The 25,372-nt window shown below is 41.8% G+C and overlaps 1 protein-coding gene across 1 annotated transcript in view; it reads right to left on the bottom strand.

Moving 5' to 3' along the window:
- The window catches only part of CACHD1 (cache domain containing 1), a 1,377,863-nt gene that overhangs the window by 257,275 nt on the left and 1,095,216 nt on the right, over nucleotides 1-25,372 (bottom strand). Inside the window, exons 12-13 of the mRNA XM_044085560.1 lie at nucleotides 13,900-14,017; nucleotides 381-549 (exon numbers count right to left, since the gene is read on the bottom strand). Of these exons, the coding sequence (XP_043941495.1) occupies nucleotides 381-549; nucleotides 13,900-14,017 (287 nt within the window). The remainder of the gene's footprint in view (nucleotides 1-380; nucleotides 550-13,899; nucleotides 14,018-25,372) is intronic.

The raw sequence follows: 25,372 nt of genomic DNA, 5'->3' as shown, positions 1-25,372 counted from the left end.
ACACACCATCACAGTGCACAACTTCATGCTTCTGCTAGCATGAATGAAGTCAGAAGGTTGTAATCTTACTGTGGCTTCTATTAAGAGATGCGCCGGGGGAAGTAAAAAAGCATACAATGTACTTACTCATTCCACACAAGTCACAAAAAGGTCTTGAGTTCCAAGGGACTGTCACATATCAATTATTTCACAGGAATAATACTCGTGTTTCCTGCAGATTAAAACCCAATGTCCCAGTGTCAATCACTAGGCATCTGATCATGACAACAGTTTAAAAAAATGTACAACCGTTAGTTGCCATGAGCCTCTCAACCCCAATTTGCAGACAGTAAAATTATGCGTACCTGATATGAGCATAAAGCTGGCAGAACCCCACTTACCCAGTGTAGCCAGCTGCTTGAAATGGGCACAGGCACTAGGTTGGCCTAACAGATCGAGACGATGGTACAAAAGCTTGCTGCTAGGAACTGTGTTTAAGTTCTTCAACTGTCGGACTGGTGTTTCTGGCTGTACTACTACTATACATAAAATGAATGATGTATCCTGCACCTGAAGAAGAAAACATATCAGTGTTCTCAGCCTGTAAAAATGAATCAAAGCAAAATCTAATTAAACCACATTCTACAACACATATCTATATAAGCATTATTGTAGGGCTGGTGGTGCACAAACTTGAACATTTTAGGCAATTCATTTCTGCACTGCTGAGTAGTAACACAAACACAAAGCTTTAATACGTTTAATAAAAGCTGTAGGGTAGGAACAACTTTTTCAAGTAAAGCCTGAAATTAATGACATCATTAATGAAAGCTTTGCATATTTTAATTAACTGTAAAAATACAGCAGAGTGTATAAACATTTGTATTAGTCTGAAAAAACTGCACATGTTCAAATGTGGAAAGCAGCAAAAACTTCATTCACATTTGAAAAGATAATGAACCTTCTCAGAGGCACTTTTTTCTCCATACATTCTTTTAGATTCAGTTGCTTGTGCAAATCAAGCAATTGCTCATACCTACGGGAATAAACATTTTAAAACCTTTCCGTTCAAAGCCTTCCTATCCAATCACAATGCAAAACATTTTTCTGTACATTACAAACTGATTTACTGCCTGGTATGAATTGTCTGCAGTCACGCACAAAGCAAACATCAGAAGTGCTGCAACCCTGCATTAAGCAAACCACACAGTAGGAGGCACTGAAAAGGCACAAAACTTTAATGAACAAGAGCAGTCTTTCAAAGTCCTGAGAATCAGACCTGAAACTGTCATTAAAGCTGCAATGAAAAGTTGCTTTGCAGGACCAAATCGGTATACTCTCTGTATGCTTTGGTTATCTTCATTCTACATATCCTATTAGAATGAGCAGCTGATGAACTCTACAAACACATTTTCTTTGGATGGTTTAACGCTACAGCCCTTTATCATCATGCAAGGAGCATTGTGAAGTACTAGCAGAGATTCACAATAACGTTGAAAACATGGCATTATTTTTTCCCTTGTTAAAAAGGTTGGCAGTCGTACTTGTTTTCCTGTCAATTTGTGTGATTTAGTTATACATACTACTCTTTTTTTTATTGTTTGCATTGGATGAAAACTGTCTGGGAATTAAGTACATATTCCTTTAGCATATATAAAAGTTGAGTGCAATTAAAAAAATATATATACGCGTGTGTGTGTGCGCATGCACGTAATGCTTCTCATCTACATCTCATGCACTAGTTCAAAAACTGAGAGGTACGTAGATTAGTAAAGAAACATTTTAATTATGTTTTAAACAAAATACCTAATATCTGAGACTATAAGATGTACACAGGTCTACAATACTACAGGTAAATATATAAAATATTAGCTTCACAAAGGTAAAAATATTACATTAATTTGCTGCCTGGTTCAAACCTCTGTCCTTGTACTATAGATACAGCTAACTGCATATTGCAGACAAAGGTATTTTGGTTCCTTAGCTTAACAGTTTAAGATCCACAATGTTTCTATCATGCAAGAATGAAAAACAGGAGGAAGTTTACGCTGATTTTAGTATTATATTTAGTTATGTCTCGACTCTAATATTAATACTGTACCTAATTTACACATCAAGAATTAACAGCTTTTTGAATATTTGGATAAATTTCAATTAAATCAGACAGTACATTTTCAACACTACTAGTGCACTGACATTCAAGATGGAAAACAGTGAGCAGAGGGAATGGATTATGAAAGATTTGAAAGCAGCTGTCAATATTTATAATCCACAATACTGACCAGCAGATGTTTTGGCTTAATTTAGAACTTTTCTTTTCCCGGTTAAGGTCAGCAGCCACATGCCTCATGTTTGTCTGTGCACTACATATTACCATTTGAAATGTCAGTAGTATAACTACATTCAAGTGACTCTTTCTAGTGCAAAATGAGCAATGAAATTTAAACATACCGCATCCTACCTGTCATGCAAACCCAAAGTGCAACAATCTGGCATCAGATAAATGGGTGAGATAAGTAATGCCATGCTAGATGACATGCAATAAACAAAGGGTTGGCTTTAACAAAGGGGTGGCATCTCCTGAAGTCTGTACCAATGGGTAAAACTCAGCACAAATCCACCACAAAAGCTATTATGCTAAAAGGAATGTGAAGAAATTGTTTACAGTTAGCCACTTTAGTAACTTCCACTAAGACTTGCCCCACTATCAATAAGCTGACACGGAGGGATGAAGAATCTCTTATAAACATTATAAGCCAAAGACAAAATGCATCACTTCTTCACACAGTAGTCAGGGAAATACTACTGTAGCAGGGCTCGCCACATGGTCACTCAGCATTATATAAAGAGCCCCATTTCAAGGTTAACAGGTACATTTAATCAATAAAAGACATCCTTTTTAACATGATGTACCATGAAATCAACATCAACATGGACTGCCATAAGGGAAAGCATAGAGATTTTGACACAGCGCTTATTCTGCTTTGTAATGCAGGCTGCCTGACCACTTATCAAACTCAGGCAAGATACTGAGTGAAGTCTTGGGTGGCGCGATGGCTACTAATACCAAAAAAACAATATATGCTGTTGAACAATGCCAATAAAAGCAGTTTAAAAATGCATCCAAGTCAGTTCTTCACAGCCAGCTCCAGTGGATTAACAACTCTCCCGCCATATGTGCTGCTAGCACTGCACAATGTTTTGAGTCAGAATTAGACAGTTTGGTGGTCACTGTAGAAAAAAAAAAAAAAAAACGGCAAGCCTTTCAGATTACACTTCCTAAGCTGTGAGCATCCCAGAAGGAGCACATACAATGGAAGACTGTGAATCTCTTTGGTCAGCTGTTCATCTTCTAGATTATTCAACCTTTATATACAAAGGTGGCTTTCCATATCAAAAATCACTTCAGAATTCTGTTATTATGAGCACATGTTATCATTACATGAAGCATGACTCATAAAGCATGACTCAGAAAACAATACATGTACATTACTGTCACCACTGCTGGACACGGTCTGACCCATCTATGTATGTTACTGTCACCACTGCTGTACTGGGCCTGACCCATGCATGTACATTACTGTCACGACTGCTGTACTGGGTCTGACCCATGCATGTACGTTACTGTCACCACTGCTGTACAGGGTCTGACCCATGCACTTACATTGCTGTCATCACTGCTGTACAGGGTCTGACCTATGCATGTACGTTACTGTCACCACTGCTGTACAGGGTCTGACCCATCTATGTATGTTGCTGTCACCACTGCTGTACAGGGTCTGACCCATACATGTACATTACTGTCACCACTGCTGTACAGGGTCTGACCCATGCACGTACATTACTGTCACCACTGCAGTACAGGGTCTGACCCATGCATGCACATTACTGTCACCACTGCTGTACAGGGTCTGACCCACACACGTACATTACTGTCACCACTGCTGTACAGGGTCTGACCCGTGCACATACATTACTGTCAACACTGTTGTACAGGATCTAACCTGTGCATATACATTACTGTCACCACTGCTGAACATGGTCTGACCCATGCATGCAAGTTACTGTCACCATTTTGTACAGGGTCTGACCCATGCACATACACTGCTGTCACCACTGCTGTACAGGGTCTGACCCAAACAAGATGGATAAGATTCGCAGCCCAGGTCCTGAAGGACCAGACTTGGTAGGTATGTCTATCAGTGGCAAACACCACCTTGACCATCTTGGGATGAGGATATTTGGAACAGTCCCACCCTAACAGAAATTCCTAGAAGAAAATCAGGTAGTAAAGAGCTTAAAGAGCTTAAATTATGGACTGGGGGGGGGGGTGCTCATCGTCCGGCACTATAAACACTGCAAAATTCTTTCCAGTCAACATGAAGGAAGGCTTAGTAGGATATAACAAATATCTCCATAGGTTGCACAGATGATGCCACACTGGGAGTTCTCTTAATTTTTCTGTCTTCAGAGCTTTAGGAAGAAATCTGTGCCTCAGTAACCTCCCATAAGAAAGCAGCCCCATCTAAGGGGAAGGAAAGCTAGTCACTCTGGCCTTGGTAAGGTTTAAAGGATGCAGGCTGATGGTCAGAGTCATGCAAGGGTGATAACTGTTACAAAAGACAAGGGTATTTCCTCATGTCTGTTCTAGAAACAGTGGCTGCTCATCACACTCAGCTGACAACTTAATGCATGACATGTGCGATCAACATGCAAAGATGCCATTAGGAGTGCCTCACTGCTGTAATCTGTACTGTGTGTCAATAACAGTGGAATAGTCTGCTTTATTCTGGCTCATAAAGAAGAAAAGTGAAGCATTCATATACTGTAGCTGTTGTGTGCAGCAGCAAACAGAGAGTTTCAGATATTTTTTTATTTTATTTATTTTTTATTTTTATTTTACATTTGTTAACTGGGATGGTCCAACTGGATGGTCAATATTAAAACAACGAAAAATCAAAATGTCGAATGCTCGGATGAACAAAAACGCAGGTAATTGAAATCGCTAACTCCCCCTTAAAAATGTATTCCAACTCCGAGATCGCACTACAGTGTGGAAAGGGCAAATTTTCTGATCTTCACTGTACCGCGCTCTCACAATATCGATTACCTGCATTTTCCCTCAGCTGAGCATTCGAGATTTAAATTTTTCGTCATTCTGATAGGAACCCGGACTGGACACAGGTCCATTTTCAGCGGCGGCCCGGGGAGAAAAACTCCACAGTAAGTAAAATTTTACACAATATGTTAAAATACAGTATACAGAGAATTTTCAAACAATATGTTAAAATACAGTACACAGCAGAAGACATAAGATCTATATATACATGAAAAAATAGTTACACATGGTTAATAACAGAATAAGTATACAAATTCAATCAGCATTAGGAGAAGACCAAGACTAATATATATTACAGTAGGTATATTAGGAAGTGAGGTATATAAGTGGAATAATTTGTGGACTTATGTAATACATGGGCATAGCCACTTATTCTTTAAGTGTGTTCTAAGTGAATTTTTAAAGTGAGAAGAGGTAAGGGCAGAAATCAGAGCAGGAGGAGATTATTCCAGGTTCTAGCTATGGAGTGGGAGAAAGTACAGTTGTGTACACTTACCATAAATGTAGATGTTTGAGTGTATTCACTGTTGCAGTCATCACATTTGGGTTATCTGCCTGCAGGTAGCCCTCAGTCGGCCTGAATACCAGAGTCTTGGGATTTCTGCGTCAGATGCTGTCACTTCTTCCATGATGTCAGGTCATTAGGGGTATAAAACATGCAGCCGACGCCATTCATCAGTTTTTCTTGCCCCAGATGTCAGGTGCTCCCAAAAATAGGAAGCAATTACATGGTATGGGACACCCCCAGCAAAAAGCAAATACACATGATATAAGAAATGCCAAACAACAAAGATAAGTAGAAGTAAAGATAAGTCAGGGGCTGGAGGGAGGGTAACCGGGACTGCAACAGTGAATACACTCGAACATCTACATTTATGGTAAGTGTACACAACTATACGATGTTATTTGTGTTTCACTGTTGCAGTCATCACATTTGGGTTGATTACCAAAGCTAAGGAAGGATGGAGGTAGTTAAGAAGCATTAGGGCTGGCAATCAGGCCCTGTAAGACTGATGTGGCAAATTCAGCTCTGGATTTAGAAAAGATAGGTAAGTGGTAATGCTTGGTGAAAGTGTGTACAGAGCTCCAGGTTGCAGCTTTCAGGATGTCCCTGGTAGGGACTCCCCTGAGGAATGCTGTAGAAGTTGATGTAGCCCTAGTGGAATGTTTTCTGATCCCCTGTGGGGTAGGTTTCCCATGGTGCTTGCAGCAGAAATGGATGCAGTGTGCTATCCATTTAGAAATTGTTTGCTTTGAAATGGCCTTGCCCTCTGCCCCTACAGCAAAGCTGACTAGCAGCTGGTCAGATTTTCTGAAAGGCTTAGTCCTGTCCAGATAGAACCTGAGCTGCCTGTGCACATCCAGGGAGTGCAGGATCCTTCCCCCTTTATTCTAAGGTTAGGGGAAAAAGTAGGCAAATGAATGGATTGGTTTAAAGCCATACTAGATACCACCTTGGACATAAATGATGGATTAGTCCTGAGGGAGACCCTTTCCACATGAAAGATAATGAGGGGTTCCACGTCCATAAGGGCCTGCAATTCAGACACTCTTCTTGCTGAAGTGATGGCTAGAAATAAAGCTGTTCTCCATGAGAGGAATTTTAACTCAGCTGTGGCAGCAGGTTCAAAGGGCGGAAGTGTGAGCTTTTCCAATACAAAATTAAAGTCCCAGGCAGGAGTGGGAGCTCTCCTGGGGGGGGAGGTCTTAAATTCTTGGCTCCTCCCAGTAACTGTTTGAGCAGAGGATGAGAAAAAAGGGGTGGCTCAGTATTATAATGAGCTGAGATGGCAGAGGCATGGATCTTAATTGAAGAGAAGGATAGGCCTTTGTGGAGTATTTCTGCTAAGTAATCTAGTATATGAGGTAAGTTGGGCACTGTTGTGTCCATTCTCTGAGACTGGCTCCAGGAGCAGTATCTCTTCCACTTTTCCAAATAGGATTTTCTCGTCCTAGGCCTCCTTGCCTCAAGAATGACATCCAGCACCTGCTTACTGAGAGTTGCTGGAGAAGAATTCGGTGGATGAGCCAGGCTGCTAGGTTCAGGGTCTGTAGCGGAGGGTGCAGAATCTGGCCTGCCTGCTGGGACAGCAGGGAAGGAGTCTGAGGCAGTGCCATGGTGGCAGCACTGTCAGGCTGTGCAAAAGAGGGTACCAGTGCTGGCATGGCAAGTCTGGTGCAATCAGGATAGTTCTTGGCTTGTCCTATTTGATCTTTAGGCAAGCCTTCGAGAGGAGGGGCAGAGGGGAAAAGGCATAAACTGAGAGGTTTTCCCAGGTGAAGGACAGGGCATCCACTTTCCAAGCTTGACTGTTGTGAGTTCTGGTGCAATATTTGCTCAATTGATAGTTCTGATGGGAAGCAAAAAGGTCCAACTCTGGTGTCCCTCACCTGTGCCTCAAAAGCTTGAATATTTTGGGTTCCAGTTTTCACTCGTGTGGGTCCAAGAGATTTCTGCTTAAGTCGTCTGCCAGTGAATTTAGTCTGCCTGGCAGGAATTGAGCTTGCAGGTGCACTTGGCTGCTCAAGGCTGTGTTCCACAGAGCCATGGCTAATCTGCAGAGTGGGTAGGAATGGGTTCCCCCCTGGTTATGTACCACATAAATGTGGTGTTGTCTGTCTTTACCAATAATTGTCCTGGAAGAATAAGGCCTTTGAAGGCTGTCAGCTAACATTTCTTTTTTGAATGATATGCAGGTGCATTTGCTTTGGGTTCCACTTGCCCTGAATACACTGCCTTGCCATGCGAGCCCTCCCATGCATAGTCTGATGCATCTGTTGTTAGGGTTTGTGCGGCAGGAGGTAGAGTGAAAGGGAGTCGCTTTTTGTGGTTGCAGGCCTCTGCCCACCAAAGGAACTCTGTCCTTAAGCAAGGAATGACAGGAATCATTATTTCCAGGTCCTGAGAATGTTGACACCATAGACTTTTTAGGTACCACTGAAGTTTCCTCATATGCAGTATTGCATATGGAATTAATAGAATACAAGAGGCCATGAATCCCAGGGCTTGCAGTATTTTTCTTGCAGATAGCCGGGTTTTGGTGGCCAGTAGACTGAAGTAGTTTGTCAAACATATTTGTTTCTCTGGAGTGAGGAATGCCATCTGGGAAGTTGTGTTCAAGCTTGCTCCCAGGAGTACAATCTGTTGACTGGGTACCAGTTGTGATTTCATTTTGTTGATGGTGTACCCCAGTGAAGTTAGAAGTCTCTTTACAAATGCCAGGTGCTGTAGTAGCAAGTCCTGACTGTCCGCCTGAATCAGGCAATTGTCCAAGTATGGGTAAATCTGAATGCTTTTCTGTCTGCAATATGCAAAGGCTGGAGCTAGGCACTTTAAAAATACCCTGGGCGCAGTAGATAAGCCAAAGGGAAGTGCAGAGAAGAAACCGCACTCTCCAAAGCTAGGAATACATGGGACCAGATGACATCCCGGGCTGTGTACTACATGAACTACAAAATGAACTGGCACCTCACCTAAGTGTCATGTTTAATCATAGTTTCACCTCAGGCTTCGTGCTCACTGAGTGGCGAGCAGCTACAGTTATCCCACTCCACAAGTGGGGATCTACCTTGGATCCTGGGAACTACCGTCCCATCCATCTGACAAGCCTGATCTGCAAGGGCATGGAACGCATTATCATGGAACTTATAAACAAAGACATTGGTAACCTTCAAACACTGAACAAGGCACAAAACTGACAGCTAGGGACGTTGTGGTCTGGGCCTAAACAGGTGACGCAGTAAGAATGAAAATCTCTGTGAGGTATTTGCTTTCCACAGGCAAGACAATTATTAATTTTTTCTGACATCGGTTAAGAGCAAGAAAAAAGGATCCCCAGTGGGGTACTTATCTTTTAGAAGACTTCAGGTCTGAAACTCAAAAAACGAAAATTTCAGGAGGCAGCCGACCGGCACTTGCAAACTGCTTCTGCTTTGGGCACCGCACGGCAAGAAAGACTGATGTAATGGTGTTGGCTGCATGTTTTATACCCCTGACAACCTGACGTCATGGAAGAAGTGACAGCATCCGACACAGAAATCCCATGACTCTGGTATTCAGGCCAGCTGAGGGCTACCTGCAGGCAGATAACCCAAATGTGATGACTGCAACAGTGAAACACGAATAACATCAGTGCTTTACTTCAGTATTGTTAGCCCTAGAGATACAGAGGAGGGGTTTGTCGGAAGATTGGAGAGGACGATTTCTATTATAGTGGGTGAGAAGTTGGCCTAGTGCAGTTTTTTTTTTATGGATGTGTTACCACATTGCAGGCAATGACTAACTGGTGAAAGGTTAGTAGCTGGGGAAGTTCCAGCCACTACAGTTCCCTTAGAGTTTGGCAATGGTGGGTTCTAAAGGTGGAGTTCTTTGCAAACTTGGCAATTTTATTATAACATGATTTGAATCTGACAAGGTTAGGTTTTCTAAGCTGGGTAAGAACTGGAACAGCATACATTAGGCAAGAGGTGAGTTTGGCCTAAGGTAATCCGTGCTTGTTTTGAGAAAGATTTCCTGTGCCTATATTGTGTTCCTATTTTTTGTGGACTTTTTTGATAGTTTGTGAAATGTGGATGTCGAAGTGTAAAATTTTATCAATTTCAATGCCTAGAAGTTTGGTATGGTCAGAGGGAGATATAACAGTGCCATTTTTGGACAAGATAGTGAAGAATAGAGGGGTGGAAATGGTTTTGTTGGGGGTGAAAAGTAGTAATTTGGTTTTATTAGGGTTTAGGATAAGTTGGATTTGAGTTATCCAACTTTCCACAGAGCTAAAGGATTCCTGGGTGAGTTGTTGTAGGGTGGGAAGTGATGGAGCTGAACAGATAAGAGTTGAATCATCAGCGTATTGTATAAGTGAAGCATGCTGTGCGGTGGTATGGAGATTATTGGTAAATATGGAGAAAAGAAGTGGGCCTAATATGGAGCCTTGTGGTACACCTATGGTAGTTGGGGGTAAGGGGGGGTAGTACACTTTGCCATTGGACAGACTGTTGTCTATTTGACAGATAGATTTTAAACCAGGCTATAGCAGAAGGTGCAAAGGATAGGGATGTCAGGGTGTCTAGTAGTAAGGAATGTAAAACCATGTTAAATGCTTTGGAGAGGTCTAGAAATACTGCAGATACAAAGTTGTTGTTATTTCTATGTTGGTTGATCAGATTGGTGAAACAGAGCAGAGCGGTGGTTGTGCTATGGTGTTGTCAGAAGCCAAGCTGTGTGGGGGAGAGGAGTTGGTGTGAGTTTAGTAAATGTGTTACCTGAGAATGTATACATTTCTCTAGTATTTTAGATAAGGGTGATAAAATGGCAATGGGGCAATTATTTGAGTATTCATAAGAGTTTCTGCCTTTTTGTAGTGGAATAATGTATGATACCTTCCATAGCTGTGGGACATATGCTTCTTGTATGAAGCAATTGATAAGAATAGAAATAGGGTAGGATAAGGATTCAGCAGCTATTTTTAGGAAGTTGGCTGGTAGACTGTCCGTGGCAAGGGTGGTAGGTTTCAGTTTTAGGAGGTGTTTTTCAATTGTTGAGGTGGGAACAGGTGAGAGCGTAAAGGAATGGATGTTGTCAGGGCAATTGGTTGGGTTATATGTAGGGCTGTTTTTGGATAGTTGGGAGGATAGTGTTAAATGGATTCTGTGAAGTGACTGAATTGGGAGGCAACGTCCTTGTTATCATTCATGGAGTTAGGAGTGGGAGTGGTAGTTTTGTCTGGTTTTAGGAGAGAGTTAATAGCATGCCAGAAATTTTGGGGATCTTTTGAATGTCTGTTTTGGATATTGAGGAAGTAGTTTTGTCTATCAAGTTTAGTTTGTCTCTTGGCCTGATTTCTAAGTTCTAGGTAACTTTGTTTGGCTAGGCTAGTATTGTAGTTTTTTCAAATTTTCCATGCTTTATCCCTAGACTTTAGAAGGGCTCTAGTTTCCCTAGTTAGCCATGGTGCACAGTTTGACTTGACTCTTATTTTCCTAATTGGTGCAAGTCTATTAAGGATATTGATGAGAATATTGCTGAAGTAGTCAACGGCTTGGTCTAGATTTAGGGTTAGTGGTGGTTTCCAGTTACTATGTTTTAGAATACTGTTTAGTTCTTGTATATTTAGTTTATGATCGTCTCTGACTTGTCTAAAAACTATGGGTTTGGCTATGCTGGTACGTTTCCGCAGGAGGAATGTGGGGAGATGGTCACTGTGACCATCAGAATGGCATCCTGTCTGATAGTTTTGTTTGGGGCAGTTAACTAGTGTCCAATCTAGAAAAGACTGTTTGTGGGTTTGTTTTTATCGATTCTAGTGGGTTCTTGGATTAGTTGGGTAAAACTGTAAAGATTAATATGGTTAGTGGGGTTGTTAGAGGTACAGCCTGACCAATCAGTGTTCAGGTCACCTAGTAAGATGGTTTCTCGAAGGAGATTATCTGTGGCCCATTGTAACATTTCTTCAGTGATGGGAGAGTTATTACCTGGGGGAATAAAACAGCAGAGAATGATGATGGTTTTTGTGTCATTTATGCTTAGGGTTGAACCTAAGGTTTTGGCATTTTGAAATTTAGGTATGGGGGTTTGTACAGGTTGGATGTTGATTGTATTTTTGTAGAGGATAGCAACTCCACCTCCCTTTTTGCCCACTCTATCCAGTCTTAGGATATTATATCCTGGTGGGAGATTACTTCATTTTGGGTACTAAGTTTTAGCCACGTCTCGGTAATGGTTAGTATGTCAGGAGGGTCTATATCAGAACATCAAAGTATTAAAACTTTGACTCTTCTGATATCGAACACTATTCAGCGAATGCTTTTAATAGTGAAGCTGCAGAACAGCAAATTCTTTCCTCGGGAAAGAATTCGGTTGGCCATTTCTGTGGCTTCACTATTCTTAGCACTGTGGTGCAAAGTTACGGGTTGGGTTCAGGTAAGTGTGTGATTGTTTGTACATTAGGGTTAGGGGTGGGTTAAGTGAGTTAGGGTTAGGGCGCGGGTTAGGCATGTGTGCGATAGTGACAGACCTTAGGGTTAGGGTTTGGGTTAAGGTAAGCGGGTAGATAGTAGTGTATGTTTAGTTTAGTGTAGCGTTAGATGTAGGAATTTAAGTGTGTGTGTGGTTGCTGTTTGTTTGATGTGCTTGTGCTGTGTGTGTTTCAGAGCAGCAAATTTTTTCCATGGGAAAAAATTTGCTGTTCTGAATGTTCGATATTTTCATGTTTAGATGTTTTGGGGCGGATGAAATAGTGTTGGCTATTTTCATCTTTCGATAACATGATATAAACGCTGTCAGGAGAGTATTGAGCTACAAATGAGTGTAGGTCAGAAAGTTGGTTAGAGATACTTCTGATGTTGACATTCAGAATCAATAGGTCAGAGATTTGCCTAGCAGACAGTAGAGAGTTTTGTGGTCCAGGGTTTGGGTGTATGTCTCCAGATACAAGTAAATTTTTAGTGATAAACAGTGTGTGGTTAACTGTCTGCACTATGTCTATGTTGGATCTAAATGATGTTTTTCTAGTGTAAGAAGGTGTTATGTGAGACTTATGAATGTGTAGGATTAAGCTGTCTTTAAATAACGTAGAGGAGATAGGAAAGAAAATGTGCGAGTGTAGATTTCTTTGAGAAACTGTTATGTAGAATCATGTGTTTTCTAGTGATGTGTTTGTATATAATGATGTGAGGTTTGTTAGGTATGTGAGGGTTAAGGAAGAGAAATCCTAGGATTAATGGTATTTTATGATATGTATACATCTCCATCATTTTTCTAATATGAAGCTGGTTACAAGACATGTGATGAGATGGCCAGGAAACCACTACCCTCATGTTGCATCAGTGAAGCATTAAGTTGCTGTAGACAATGTGGAAACAAGCATGAGGGTGCTGTACTAAACAGCAATGCAACTCACAGCACCTCATCAAGCTATCTAATTATTCACATATATTTTGTATGTGGCCATTTTTCCTGAATCACTGACTGTGGGTCAGCATTAGAAATGTAGCCTGGAGAAAATTATCCATGAGCCACAGCAGTGACATTCTGAATCCAGTCCATGAACCACAAGAAAGGCTTAGGTCTGAGGGCTAAGGGCAGTCTAGGTCTAGTGTTTAAATATCAAGTTAAAAATGCAGATTCCTTAAGCTCCTGTTTATCGTATCCTTTCACTGCTTTAGTATGACAGATGTGTATGTGATGCATAAACTTATCATGTAACTCCTCTTCCAAGAGAATAGCCAGGATGTTTGAAATGGTGCATAAACGTTCAGAATATATCCTCCTGTGGTAAAACCCAGATCGAACAAAATGTTTCACTTAGTGAAAAATGCCATCTAACAAAATGTTTAAGTAATACATGACCATGGCAAGTATGTCAATTTTTTTAAATACCAGCAAAAACTGGTACACAAAATGATTTTTTAAAAAGTGCATGCCATGATAAAGGTGGCGTATGTCTGACTACACCCTTCCTCTTACAAGAGAAACAACTTTAATCAAAAATCTTGAAGGGTTTTATTTTCATTAGTAGTGGTGGTGCTGCGGTAGTGTTGTCGCCTCATAGCAAGACGTTGTCCCATTCGATTCTCAGCTAGAACGTCTTCTGTGTGGAGGCATACGTGAATGGCGCGTGCCTTCGTTGAAGGTTGTGCGTCAGGGCTGGGTAACCCAGCATGTAAAAAATCCACTCCCAATCATTAGCAGACCGGAGTTCCACTGTGGCGACCCCTAACCGGGAAAAGCCGAAAGACACAAAGAAAGTACTGCTGTACACCACTTATAAGAAAAGCACCAAAAAGGAATGTTTAATTTGCCTTACCAGTTTCCAGGCATAGCTGACATTGTAAGCATCTTTGGTTGTATCTCTCAATTTATTCAAGTGCCAAGACAGGGAAGAATTGACAGGGACTGTGATAAACTGGCTGCCCAGTGGAAGGCTGTATTGGAAAGGAAGAAATCAAAATCTGTGCTTAATAGTCATAAATAACAAATAATTACACGTGTACTTTTCAAAATAGGAATTACTAAGTACAGAAACACCAATAAATAGCATAAATAACTTTTCTGATCAGTTTGTAGTAAAATGTCATTTATTTTAAAATCAAACCAAAGATACCAATGTTATTTATTTTCCTGCCTCCAATGTTACAAACCACAATTGTTGCCTACAGCTGCATTGTGACTCTGTCTCAGTCAGCACCCCTCAGCATACTACTGACCTCTGTATAACCATCCAGGGCCATCAAACATTTTCAGGCAACCTTTCCTCAACTATTTTTAACATATTAAAGACCATTACCATGCTACAGTAACAATGCCATCTAAAGCCTGTAGTTTGATTGGCCATTCTCAAAGCACCAGATGAAGTGCATGATTTAAGGTAGGAAATAACAGCAGGGCAGAAACATATTACATTATACTGCACCATATTAAGTTAGGTGATACAATAATCTGTTTTGTTATGTTGTATTACAATGTATACTGAATTGATCAGCTCTTTCAGAAACTCTGCAGGTGGTTAAGTTGTTCATCTTAAGCAAAGGCAAGCTTTGAAAATACTTACAAACTCTCTGCTAATGGAAAGGGCAGTTTTTTTAAATGGTTTAGATGTATAAATTTTGAATAGAATTGTGTCTTTAAAACACTATCTGTAAGGCTACCAGCCATGTCCCTAGGCTTCAGATTTCTAATACCAGGTCACCCTATCTGCATTTCATTGTAAAACAGAAAAGTGAAGACATGTGAAGCCTTTGTAACACAGCACTGAAGAAGCAGGATAGAGTAAGCTCATCTGAAAGAAAGCACTTCCACCACTGTGCACAAAGATACTGCTCTTGCATCTTACATAGCAGATGCTATGGTTTCCCATGGCAACAAGGAAGAGAACAGCATGAATGTGTCAAACAACATACATGAGTGACAAAAAGAAAAATAAATCCTTCTGAATTCAGTTAATAAAACATATTCCTATGCTTCTATTTTTGTGTACGAAAACAAGCTACTGTGCGCAGGTGCCCACCACATGCATCTGGACTACAAATAAATATCCTCAGACACATTCATTACTCAAGGATAGGTGACGGTTTACAAGACAATTTCAAAGGTAAAGCAGTGATTAAAACAATGGCCTAAAGCCACTACACGGTAAACAAGCAAGGCCAACAACAGATAGTTTTCCAAACAGTACCTACTTATATTCTGGAAGCCAGGCCGAACTGACAGACATGATGATGATGTTGATGGTGCATATTGCACATATCAGCTACAGATCATCCTTTCTCAAAGTGTAGCAAGAAAGAACTAAAGAAGGCACAGGCATGCATCCCTCTTACATCACAGATGTTCCAATGCATAGCTGGATACAAGGCCTTCCATGGCAGAGGTGCCAATATTTGAAAATATTGTAACAGTTAACAGTACAATGAACATCAGTAACCATCTTGATCAAAGTTTAGGATTTGGTTACTAATGTAATCCCTTTATGAAACAGGAACCTACAGTGGTATTTTCAGTTGTCCCACTAAAGGCTGCATTCATAAATGCTGTGCACTGTTTTCAGAACTTCCAATTCCCAGCCCTTCTGGTAAAATAAAAAGGTGTACAGACTTATGTAATAGATTACAGAACCAGCACTGCAGCGAAGAAGGTGATTATAGGACTTTAACAGGCAGAAGCATCTCAGGGCTGCCACACAGGACTTTGGTGAGATCATGTATTGCTTTCAGTTGGAGACGAGGATATACAGATGCTTCAAAGAGCACACAAGTTGGCCAATAAGATGGTGAATGTAAATGAAGATTAGAGAAAATGTACTCTCCTCAGACACAGAAGATTGAGGAAAGTGCATATGTGGAGTAACAGAATCCTAAGATGGGAGACACTGAGATAAAACTACATAAAAGTGAGAAATATATATTTAACAGGGACACAGTAACCAAAGAAACATTTTTTAACAAATAACACGGAGTTCTTGGACTGGTTTATTTGATTGAACTGCAAACTGTTCATATTCTACAAACATAAACATTTAAATACAAAGATTCATTAATCCTTACTTAGATCACATACAAGTGAAAATGACAAAGCAAACCAATTCTGTATTGTAGCTGCCAGCTATCCGGCGGCACTGGACAAGAAGAGGAACTGCAAGGGTTATTGGGTGGGGCAGACATTAAGGCTGATTATACAATGACCCCCCCATTGACCCTCCATTAATATTCCAAAACGTGCATGCTGATTGGTCAGCGTGCACGTTGTAAATCAGAGTTATAGTAATGGAAAAAGGTCAGGTCGCCCAGACTTTCCCCATTAGTATAACTCTTTTTTTTTTTTTTACAGCAACGGAGAAAGCAAGATCTCCGTTGCTTTTTACAACCTGTCTCGCGAGACAGCTTAAAAAAAGTAACAGAGATCTTCCTATCTCCGTTGCTTTTTTAAAGGTGTCTCGCTATGTTAAATGTGCTTAACATAGCAAGACAGCTTTAAAAAAAGCAACTGAGATTCTCCGTTGCTTTTTTTAAAGCTGTCTCGCTATGTTAAATGGGTTTAACATAGCGAGACAGCTTTAAAAAAGCAACGGAGAATCTCCGTTGCTTTTTTTAAACCTGTCTCGCTATGTTAAACTCCTTTAACATAGCAAGACAGTTTATAAAAAGCAACGGAGATCTTGCTTTTTCATTGCTTTAGCCCACAGCTCTGATGTACTGTGTAAGCATACACATGCACAGTACATCAGAACTGCCGCAGAATACCAGACAGCTGTGGAAGGGCAGCAAGGAGGCATTATACAATGCCATTATTTAAGAAAAGTAATTATTTTTTTTCTTAAATAATGCCATTGCATAATAGCAATAACCCACTTCTGGGTGTGGGTAATGCTGGATTTACCCACAGTTGTCTTTGTTTGGCCACTCGGGCTTCGCCCTCGTGACCAAACCACACCAACCGTGGATAAATCCAGCATTACCCACACCCAGGCGTGGGTTATTGCTATAGTATAAAATATAGATTAACAGGATGGACAAGGTGTCCTTTCCTAGCAATTTTATGCATCTGCACTGAGTAGACCTTTACTGCTATGTTCTCAGCCTCCTACTATAAACAGTCAATGCACTATTCTCCATTAGTCTACATTTTCCAGAATAAATGTGGCAAGTACATGGAACATCTTATGTATAGTTGCATAAGGAAATAAAAGGCTTCAGAGAGCCATGGGGCTAAAATATAACAGTTGTCTGGGATACACCAAGTTCTGTGGGAAACACTGGGCTCAATTCCAATAGACTTGCTCTCAGTGTAAGTGACCACTTAAACTGAAAACATGTCTTTTGGAGTCTGGCCTCCGATGTAAGCCTGATTATAGCTAGGCCTTACACAGACGTAGCTCACACTTACACTGAAAGCAAGTCTGACAGAATCTGGGCCGACTGACTTTTGGAATCTGGACCATTGTGTGCTAAGCAGTGGTGCTATTGCATTATCAATGAAGCGGAGGTATTTTCTTAATGGCAAATCATACATTCATTCAACTCCTGCATCAGGATTTACCCTCACAGACAATGCCAGGGCTCAAGGAAGTAGAGTAAGGGCATAAGGGCTCAGGATCTTTTAATGCACCCTGGAGACATTTTCTCTTTTCTTAAAAAAACATTTCTTCCTACTCACACATTTCAAACAAATGCTCACATTTCTATACATGTAAGAGTTTTCAGCAAAGTGTAAATGGCAAACTGTTAATCAAAAACTCTTCTTTACAGTGCTAGAATTCATTAAGAATCTAGATCCTAAACTTAGGTCTAAGTCATGCTAAATACCATAAATATTAATTTTGTGTTGTTGTTTAAACAATCTGCAATATCAAAGAAGTTATCCACACATGGTTAACAACAATTTTGTTTATCCGGCTGTGAGTTTTCATAGAAAACTAAGTAATTTTGCCTACTGTTCACTTAAGCTATTTACAGAAATATAAAAATTATGGCATCAATAATAATGACTAAGAATTAAAGTTAATATTACTTCAGCTGTACAAGACAGATATTGGATATCAATGCAGTTGTTACCTATTTTTTAAACTTTACAATGAAATGTTTCAATAGCTTTTATGTACATTACATTTGCCATTAATGTAAAAATGCAATTATTAACAGACAATATTGACTCCTAAAAGTATCACTTGACTGATTCTACAAAACTGCACTCTGCACCACTGTGTCTGCTGACGTTCAAATACTTCCATCCACTCCTGAGAACACGATCATATTGTGGCCGTCCTCTAAGAAACCATTAGAGGGAATCACAAACTTTAGTCCCAACGCTCTCCCACTTGTTTGTCAATTAGTACCGAATGAGTTAACAATAGAATAAGCATAGTGGAAATCTGCACACATGGCTCTGATCCCCTTAGAAGCAGACGCTCACTTGAAGGTGCTCTTGCCTTCACCAGGGTGTTTTAGTCATAGTACACCTACACAGACATGTCTCTCTCCATCCTCACTAGGAGTTCTGAGGAGGGACTGCTCAATTCTTCCTCTCCCACCCTACTACAGTACCCACACTCTATTCAGTTCTGGGTCATCAAGGATGTAACCAGAGTAATATCCCTGTATGCCACAAAGCTAACAAAAATAATGATCATATGAATGTAGTAGACTTGAGTCCCAGAACACTGAAACTGAATGTGCAACAGTGGAAAATGTATGTGGAAAGACTGAGACTGCTGTGACTCTAATTTTCCCCCTTTCTCCAAAATAACAGTGATCTTGGAGTTAGTATATATAAGCAACAAGGCTGTGGGTGTTCAGTGGGGCCTTGTGTCATGCAAAAAGTACAGTTGTGTACACTTACCATAAATGTAGATGTTTGAGTGTATTCACTGTTGCAGTCATCACATTTGGGTTATCTGCCTGTGGGTAGCCCTCAGCCAGCCTGAATACCAGAGTCCTGGATTCCTGTGTCGGATGCTGTCTCTTCTTCCATGGCGTCAGGTCGTCAGGGGTATAAAACATGCAGCCGATGCCATTACATCAGTTTTTCTTGCCCCAAATGTCAGGTGCCCCCACAACAGGAAGCAATTATATGTTATGGTACACTTTCATCAAAAAGCAAATACACCAGAAAACTAAAATACACTAAACAAGAAGGAACGGTAGAGCCAAGAGAAGTCAGGGGGCTGGAGGGAGGGTAACCAGGACTGCAACAGTGAATACACCTGAACATCTATATTTTTGGTAAGTGTACACAACTGTACTATGTTCTTCGTGTTTCACTGTTGCAGTCATCACATTTGGGTTAATTCCCAAAGCTAAGGAAGGGAGGAGGAAGTTGGGGAGCATTATGGCCAGCTATTAAGCCCTGCAAGACTGCAGTGGGAAAACCAGCTCTGGATTTAGAAAAAATAGGCATGTGGTAATGCTTGGTGAAGGTATGTACAGAGCTCCAAGTAGCAGCTTCTAGGATGTCCCTGGTAGGGATTCCTCTGACAAAGGCTGCAGAGGTAGATGCAGCCCTGGTGTAATGTGATCTTATCCCCTGTGGGGTAGGTTTTCCATGGTGCTTGTAGCAGAAATGAATGCAATGGGCTATGCATTTAGAAAAGGTTTGCTTTGAAATGGCCTTCCCCTCTGCCCCTGCAGCAAAGCCAACTAGCAGCTGTTCAGATTTTCTGAGAGGCTTAGTCCTGTCCAAATAAAATCCAAGTTGTCTGTGCACATCCAAAGAGTGCAGTATTTGTTCTCCTTTGTTTTGTGGATTACAGAAAAGGGTAGGCAAATGAATGGACTGATTTAGGGCCACACTAGACACCACCTTCTGCATAAAGGAAGGATTGGTCCTGAGGGAAACACTGTCTGTGTGGAAGATAACGAAGGGTTCCACTGCCATGAGAGCCTGTAATTCAGGCACTCTTTTTGCTGAAGTGATGGCTAGAAGGAAGGCTGTTTTCCAAGAAAGGAATTTCAACTCTGTCATTGCAGCTGGCTCAAAGAGAGGGAGAGTGAGCTTTTCCAATACAAAGTTAAGGTCGTAGGGGCTCTCCTAGGGGGTCTTCTGTTTTTGGCCCCTCTAAGGAATTGCTTTAGCAGGGGGTGAGAGAAGAGGTGTGGGCTCAGTATTATAATGTGCTGAAATGGCAGAGGCATGAATTTTAATTGACGAGAAGGACAGGCCCTTGTGGAGCATTTCTGTTAAGTACTGAAGAATATGAGGCAAGCTGGACACCATTGTGCCCATCCCCTGAGTCTGGCTCCAGGAACAGTATCTTTTCCATTTTTCAGCATAGGATTTTCTAGTATTAGGCCTCCTTGTCTCTAGAATGACATCTAGCACCTGCTTACCGAGGGACGCTATTGGAGAGCTCAGGGAATTAGCCAGACTGAAAGGTTCAGGGTTTGAAGCTGAGGATGCAGAATCTGGCCTGCCTGCTGGGACAGCAGGGAAGGGGTCTGAGGCAGGTGCCATGGTTCAAAGCAGTGTCAGACTGTGCAAAAGAGGATAACAGTGCTGGCATGGCCAGTCTGGTGCAATCAGGATTGTCCTTGGCTTGTCCTATTTGACCTTTAGTAGAACCTTCGAGAGGAGGGGGGGGGGGCATGGACTGAGAGGCTTTCCCAGGAAAAGGACAGGGCATCCACCTTCCAAGCTTGGCTGTAGGGAGTTCTGATGCAGTATTTATTCAACTGATAGTTCTGAGGGGAAGCAAACAGGTCCACCTCTGGTTTCCCCATCTGTTCCCCAAAACCTTGAATATTTTGGGTTCCAGTTTCCATTTGTGTGGGTCCATGAGATTTCTGCTTAAGTCATCTGCCAGTGAATTTAGTTTGCCTGGCAGGAATTGTGCTTGTAGGTGCAATTGGCTGCTCAAGGCTGTATTACACAGAGCCATGGCTAGTCTGCAGAGTGGGTAGGAATGTGTTCCCCCCTGCTTGTTTATGTACCACATAACTGTGATGTTGTCTGTCTTTACCAATAGTTGTCCTGGAAGAATAAGGCCTTTGAAGGCTGTCAGAGCATTCTGTACAGCTAACATTTCTTTTTGATTGATATGTAGGTGCATCTGCTTTGGGTTCCATTTGCCCTGAATGCACTGCCCTGCCATGTGAGCCCCCCCATGCATAGTCTGATGAGTCTGTTGTTAGGGTTTGGGTGGCAGGGGCTTGAGTGAAAGAGAGACCCTTGTTGTGGTTGCAGGCCTCTCCCCACCAAATGAACTCTGCCCTCAGGCAGGGAATTATAGGAATTTTTGTTTCCAGGTCCTGAGAATGTTGACACCATAGACTTTTTAGATACCATTGAAGTTTCCACATATGCAGTCTTGCATATGGAATTAACAGAATGCAAGAGGCCATGAACACCAGAACTTGCAGTATTTTCCTTGCAGATAGCTGTTTTTTGTGGCCAGTAGGTTAAGTCATTTGTCAAATAAATCAGTTTCTCTGGAGTGAGGAATGCCATCTGGGAAGTTGTGTTCAAGCTTGCTCCCAGCAATACAATCTGTTGGCAGGGTACTAGGTGTGATTTCTTTTCGTTGATGGTGTACCCCAGTTAAGTTAAAAGTCTCTTTACAAATGCCAGGTGCTGTAGTAGCAGGTCCTGATTTTTATCTTGAATCAGGAAATCGGCCAAGTATGGGTAAATCTGAATACTTCTCTGCCTGCAAAAAGCAATGGGTGGAGCTAGGCACTTTGTGAATACCCTGTGCGCAGTAGATAAGCCAAAGGGAAGTGCAGAGAACTGATAGTGCATAGAGCCTGCCCTGAAGCAAAGGTATTTCCTGCAAGATTTCCTTATGGGGATGTGCAGGTAAACTTCTTTTAAGTCCAGGGTTGACAGCCAGACATCCTTGGCTAGCATAGTAAGTAGCTGTTGGAGAATTAGCATTTTGAATTTTGGAACCACCAGGAAGGTGCTGAGAATAGATAAATCCAGGATAGGATGCCAGGAGTTTTATTTTCTGGGAACCAGGAACAGTCTTGAATAAAAGCCTTTTCCCCTTTGTTCTGCTGGGACAGGTTGAATAGCCCTGATGCTGAGGAGAGAAAGTACATGCTTTTGGGCCTCTGCCCACTGGTTTGGGGGGAGGTCTGGCCATCCACTTAGGATTGGGAGTGAGTGGAAGTGGAATCTGTATCCTAGGGAAACAATGTTTAAAATCCATTTGTCTTGGGAAATGTATTCCCAGTTTTTTGCATGCAGGGCGAGTTTTCCTCCTAAAGGTGTAAGTACTTGAGCAAGGCTTGGGGGAGTGAAGGATAAATCATTGTGCACGTTCACCATAGGGGGTTGGCTTACTTCTCCCTGTTTTGGATGTGGGAGCACCCCACTGCTTAGATCTGTGCATAATCTGAGAATGAAGTCTTGGGGGTCTGCTGCCTCTGGGTTTGAACTGTGAAGGCCTGGAAGGGACTGGAAAGGACCAGTTCTTTGAAGGCCAATGCCTACTGAATCTAGGTGGTTGTACTTGTAAGAAATCTTTAACAGTTTGCATAGATTTAGCTTTCTCCTCCATCCTTTTGAGAACTTCTTCTGCTTTGTTGCCAAATAGTCGCTCTTGGTTTAAGGGTGCATCCAGTAATTTTGCTTTGACATGATCTGGCAAGTTTTGTTCCTCAAGCCAAGCATGCCTTCTAAGAACAGACCCAATGACAGCAGCCCTACAACATGTTTCTAAAGCATCAAAACCACACTGCAAAGTATGTTTACCAACTTGGTCAGCAGAATGCATTAGCTCTTGTAAATCTTTGTGTTCAGCACAGTCAGGAATCAACATAATTTTCTATTTAATTAGCCCCACAATATGCTGCTGATACTTTAACATATGAAACTGACAATTTAAAGCCCTAATGGCCAGAATAGCAGAGGTGTATACCTTCTTACCCCATCTGTCTAAAGCCCTAGAATCCCTATCAGAAGGGGTAGGATTCTTGGCAGTAGTAGCCTTAATGCCTTTTGGACCTTGGGAAATGGTCTCTGGATCCGCAGTAAGATTCTTGAAAAGGAATTTGTGACAGTCAGGTACTCTACAGTACCTTTCAGGTTTCCTGGGAGCTGGAGGCAAAGTATCAGGGGTAAGGCTGGATTCCAAGAAAACATCATCTACAATCTCCAGAACAGAAGGGATGGCTAGAGGCCTGTGCTGAGGCAGGTTTAAAAATTTCCTGAGTCTCTTTTTGGACTGAGAGTAGTCCTGGCTTTCCCAGTGGAAATGGTCCCTAAGGGTATGCAGGGTTTCTCCAAAAGAAAAATCTTCTGGAGGGGAAGCAGAGAGAATGGAATCCTCTGCATCAGAATCCTCATAGGTAGATAAGGGAATGTGTCCTGGTAGTCAGAAGGAACAGAGATATCAGATTCCTGATCAGAAGAATCAGAAGGAAAATCAGTTCTAGGTAATAAGGTGTTCAGCAATTCTAAGCATTTGTTTTTGAGGCCTGTAGGCCTAAGAATGTGCCTTGGTCATCGGTTTCCTAGGCGTAGTGTGAACTTTAGGCCTGAGAAATTCGGTATTTTGGCTTGAAATGAAGTCGACGGTTTAATATGAAAATTGGTAGGCCTGAATACACCTTCAGAAGCCGGTGCCTGCACAGCGACTCCGGACCCATCCAAGGCAGAGACATCTGCAGGTTCCATAGTTGAAGAAGCATCTCCGAATGGGTCTCAGTAGAGACATGCAAATCTGTAGAAGTGGGTATCGGGCTGCAAAACTGCCTCACTGAGTACCGGCGGACTGGTGACTAGCTTAACTGTAGCATCACCGGCAGTTTTGGACCTATGCAGTCTGTCTCTGTCTTTATCCTTACGTTTTTTCAGAAGATCAGTAGTCAGATGGCTTCCTGATGCCATTTTGGAATATGGAGATCGAGAGCGAAAGTATTTAGCTACAAAAATTGCCCGATGACGGATAGTTCGTGTGTTGAACAAGACACAAAACTGACAGCGAGGGACGTCGTGGTCTGGGCCTAAACAGGTGATGCAGTAAGAATGAAAATCTCTATGAGGTATTTGCTTTCCACAGGCAAGACAATTATTAATTTTTTCTGACATCGTTTAGAGCAAGAAAAAAGGATCCCTAACGGGGTATTTATAGTTTCATAGTTTGGTACTAGACTATCTGCCCTGGGGCATTTATAAGCCTAGCCACCCCATGTAATGGTACAAAAGTGTACAGAATAGATTTAGAATACTGTGCCTCTGTCTAGTAGTAACACAGTGAAGACCCTCTTACATAATAGAATTAGTTTACTGTGCCTCTGTCTAGTAGTGACACAGAGATGACCCCTGAGGTAAACCTACGATCTCCCATCCACTCGTCAAGATTTCTCTTGAAGAGAGTCAGTGAGGGGCTCTGCCTAACATGAACTGATATTCTGTTCCAGAGTATGGGAAGCCTCTGAGTTATGAATCTGTCCCTCCAGCATGTCCTATTCATATTTGTGCTGAGGTTTAAATCTTTAGCTCGTGGTTCTGATGGATTTGGATTTTTTGAGGTGGAGCATGTCCATCAATTCCTGATTGGACATGGCCTTGTACGTCAGGCACAGATCACCTCTGAGCAGGCGGTATGCTACTGAATAGAGCTGGAGTTTCTTTAGTCTGGCAGCATATGACATATGTTGGAGACCCTTGATCCTCTTGGTGAGGTACTTTTGGGGTCTCTCTAGCTGTTGCAAGTGCTGGGTGAGGTACATACCAAATGGGGCATTGTACTCAATCATGGGCCTGATAAGGGAGGAGTATAGGGGTACAATGACCTCTTTGATCTGGATGTGAATCCCTTCATGATAAGGTGGGCAAGGTAGAAAGTCTTTCTAACCACTTTGGCAACGTGGGTGTCAAATGAGAGGTCACTATCGACTTGGGTCCCCAGGTCTCTGATTACTTTTTCTGTACTCAGTGGGTTACTGTCTATGTGATAATTTGTGGGTACTTTGTTTTTCCCAAAGGGGATGACTATACATTTTTTGGCATTTAGTTTAAGCCCATGACTCCGGCACCAGTTTTCCGTTTCAGTGAGGCCTTTCTGTAGGATGTATGTGTCAGCTGGTGTATCGACTATGGTCTAGTTTGCAGTCATCGGCGAACTTTGTCAGCCACAACCCTCCCATGTTTGCTTTCACATCTGAAAAATAAATGCCGAACAAGAGGGGTCCCAGGACAGAGCCCTGTCGGACACCACTTGTGACTGGCCTAGAGTCTGACATGGCTCCAGCAATTTTGACTTTATGGGTTCTATCCTTTAGCCAGTTTGCCATCCATCTTGTGACATATGGATTTACATTTAAGCTGTTGAGCTTGTCTAT

The sequence above is a fragment of the Protopterus annectens genome, chromosome 10.part0, assembly GCF_019279795.1.
Source record: "Protopterus annectens isolate FY-2018-M chromosome 10.part0, PAN1.0, whole genome shotgun sequence".
Classification (NCBI taxonomy): Eukaryota; Metazoa; Chordata; order Ceratodontiformes; family Protopteridae; genus Protopterus; species Protopterus annectens.
The sequence above is the reverse complement of the archived record's forward strand: the minus strand, read 5'-3'. Positions and strand labels throughout refer to the sequence as shown.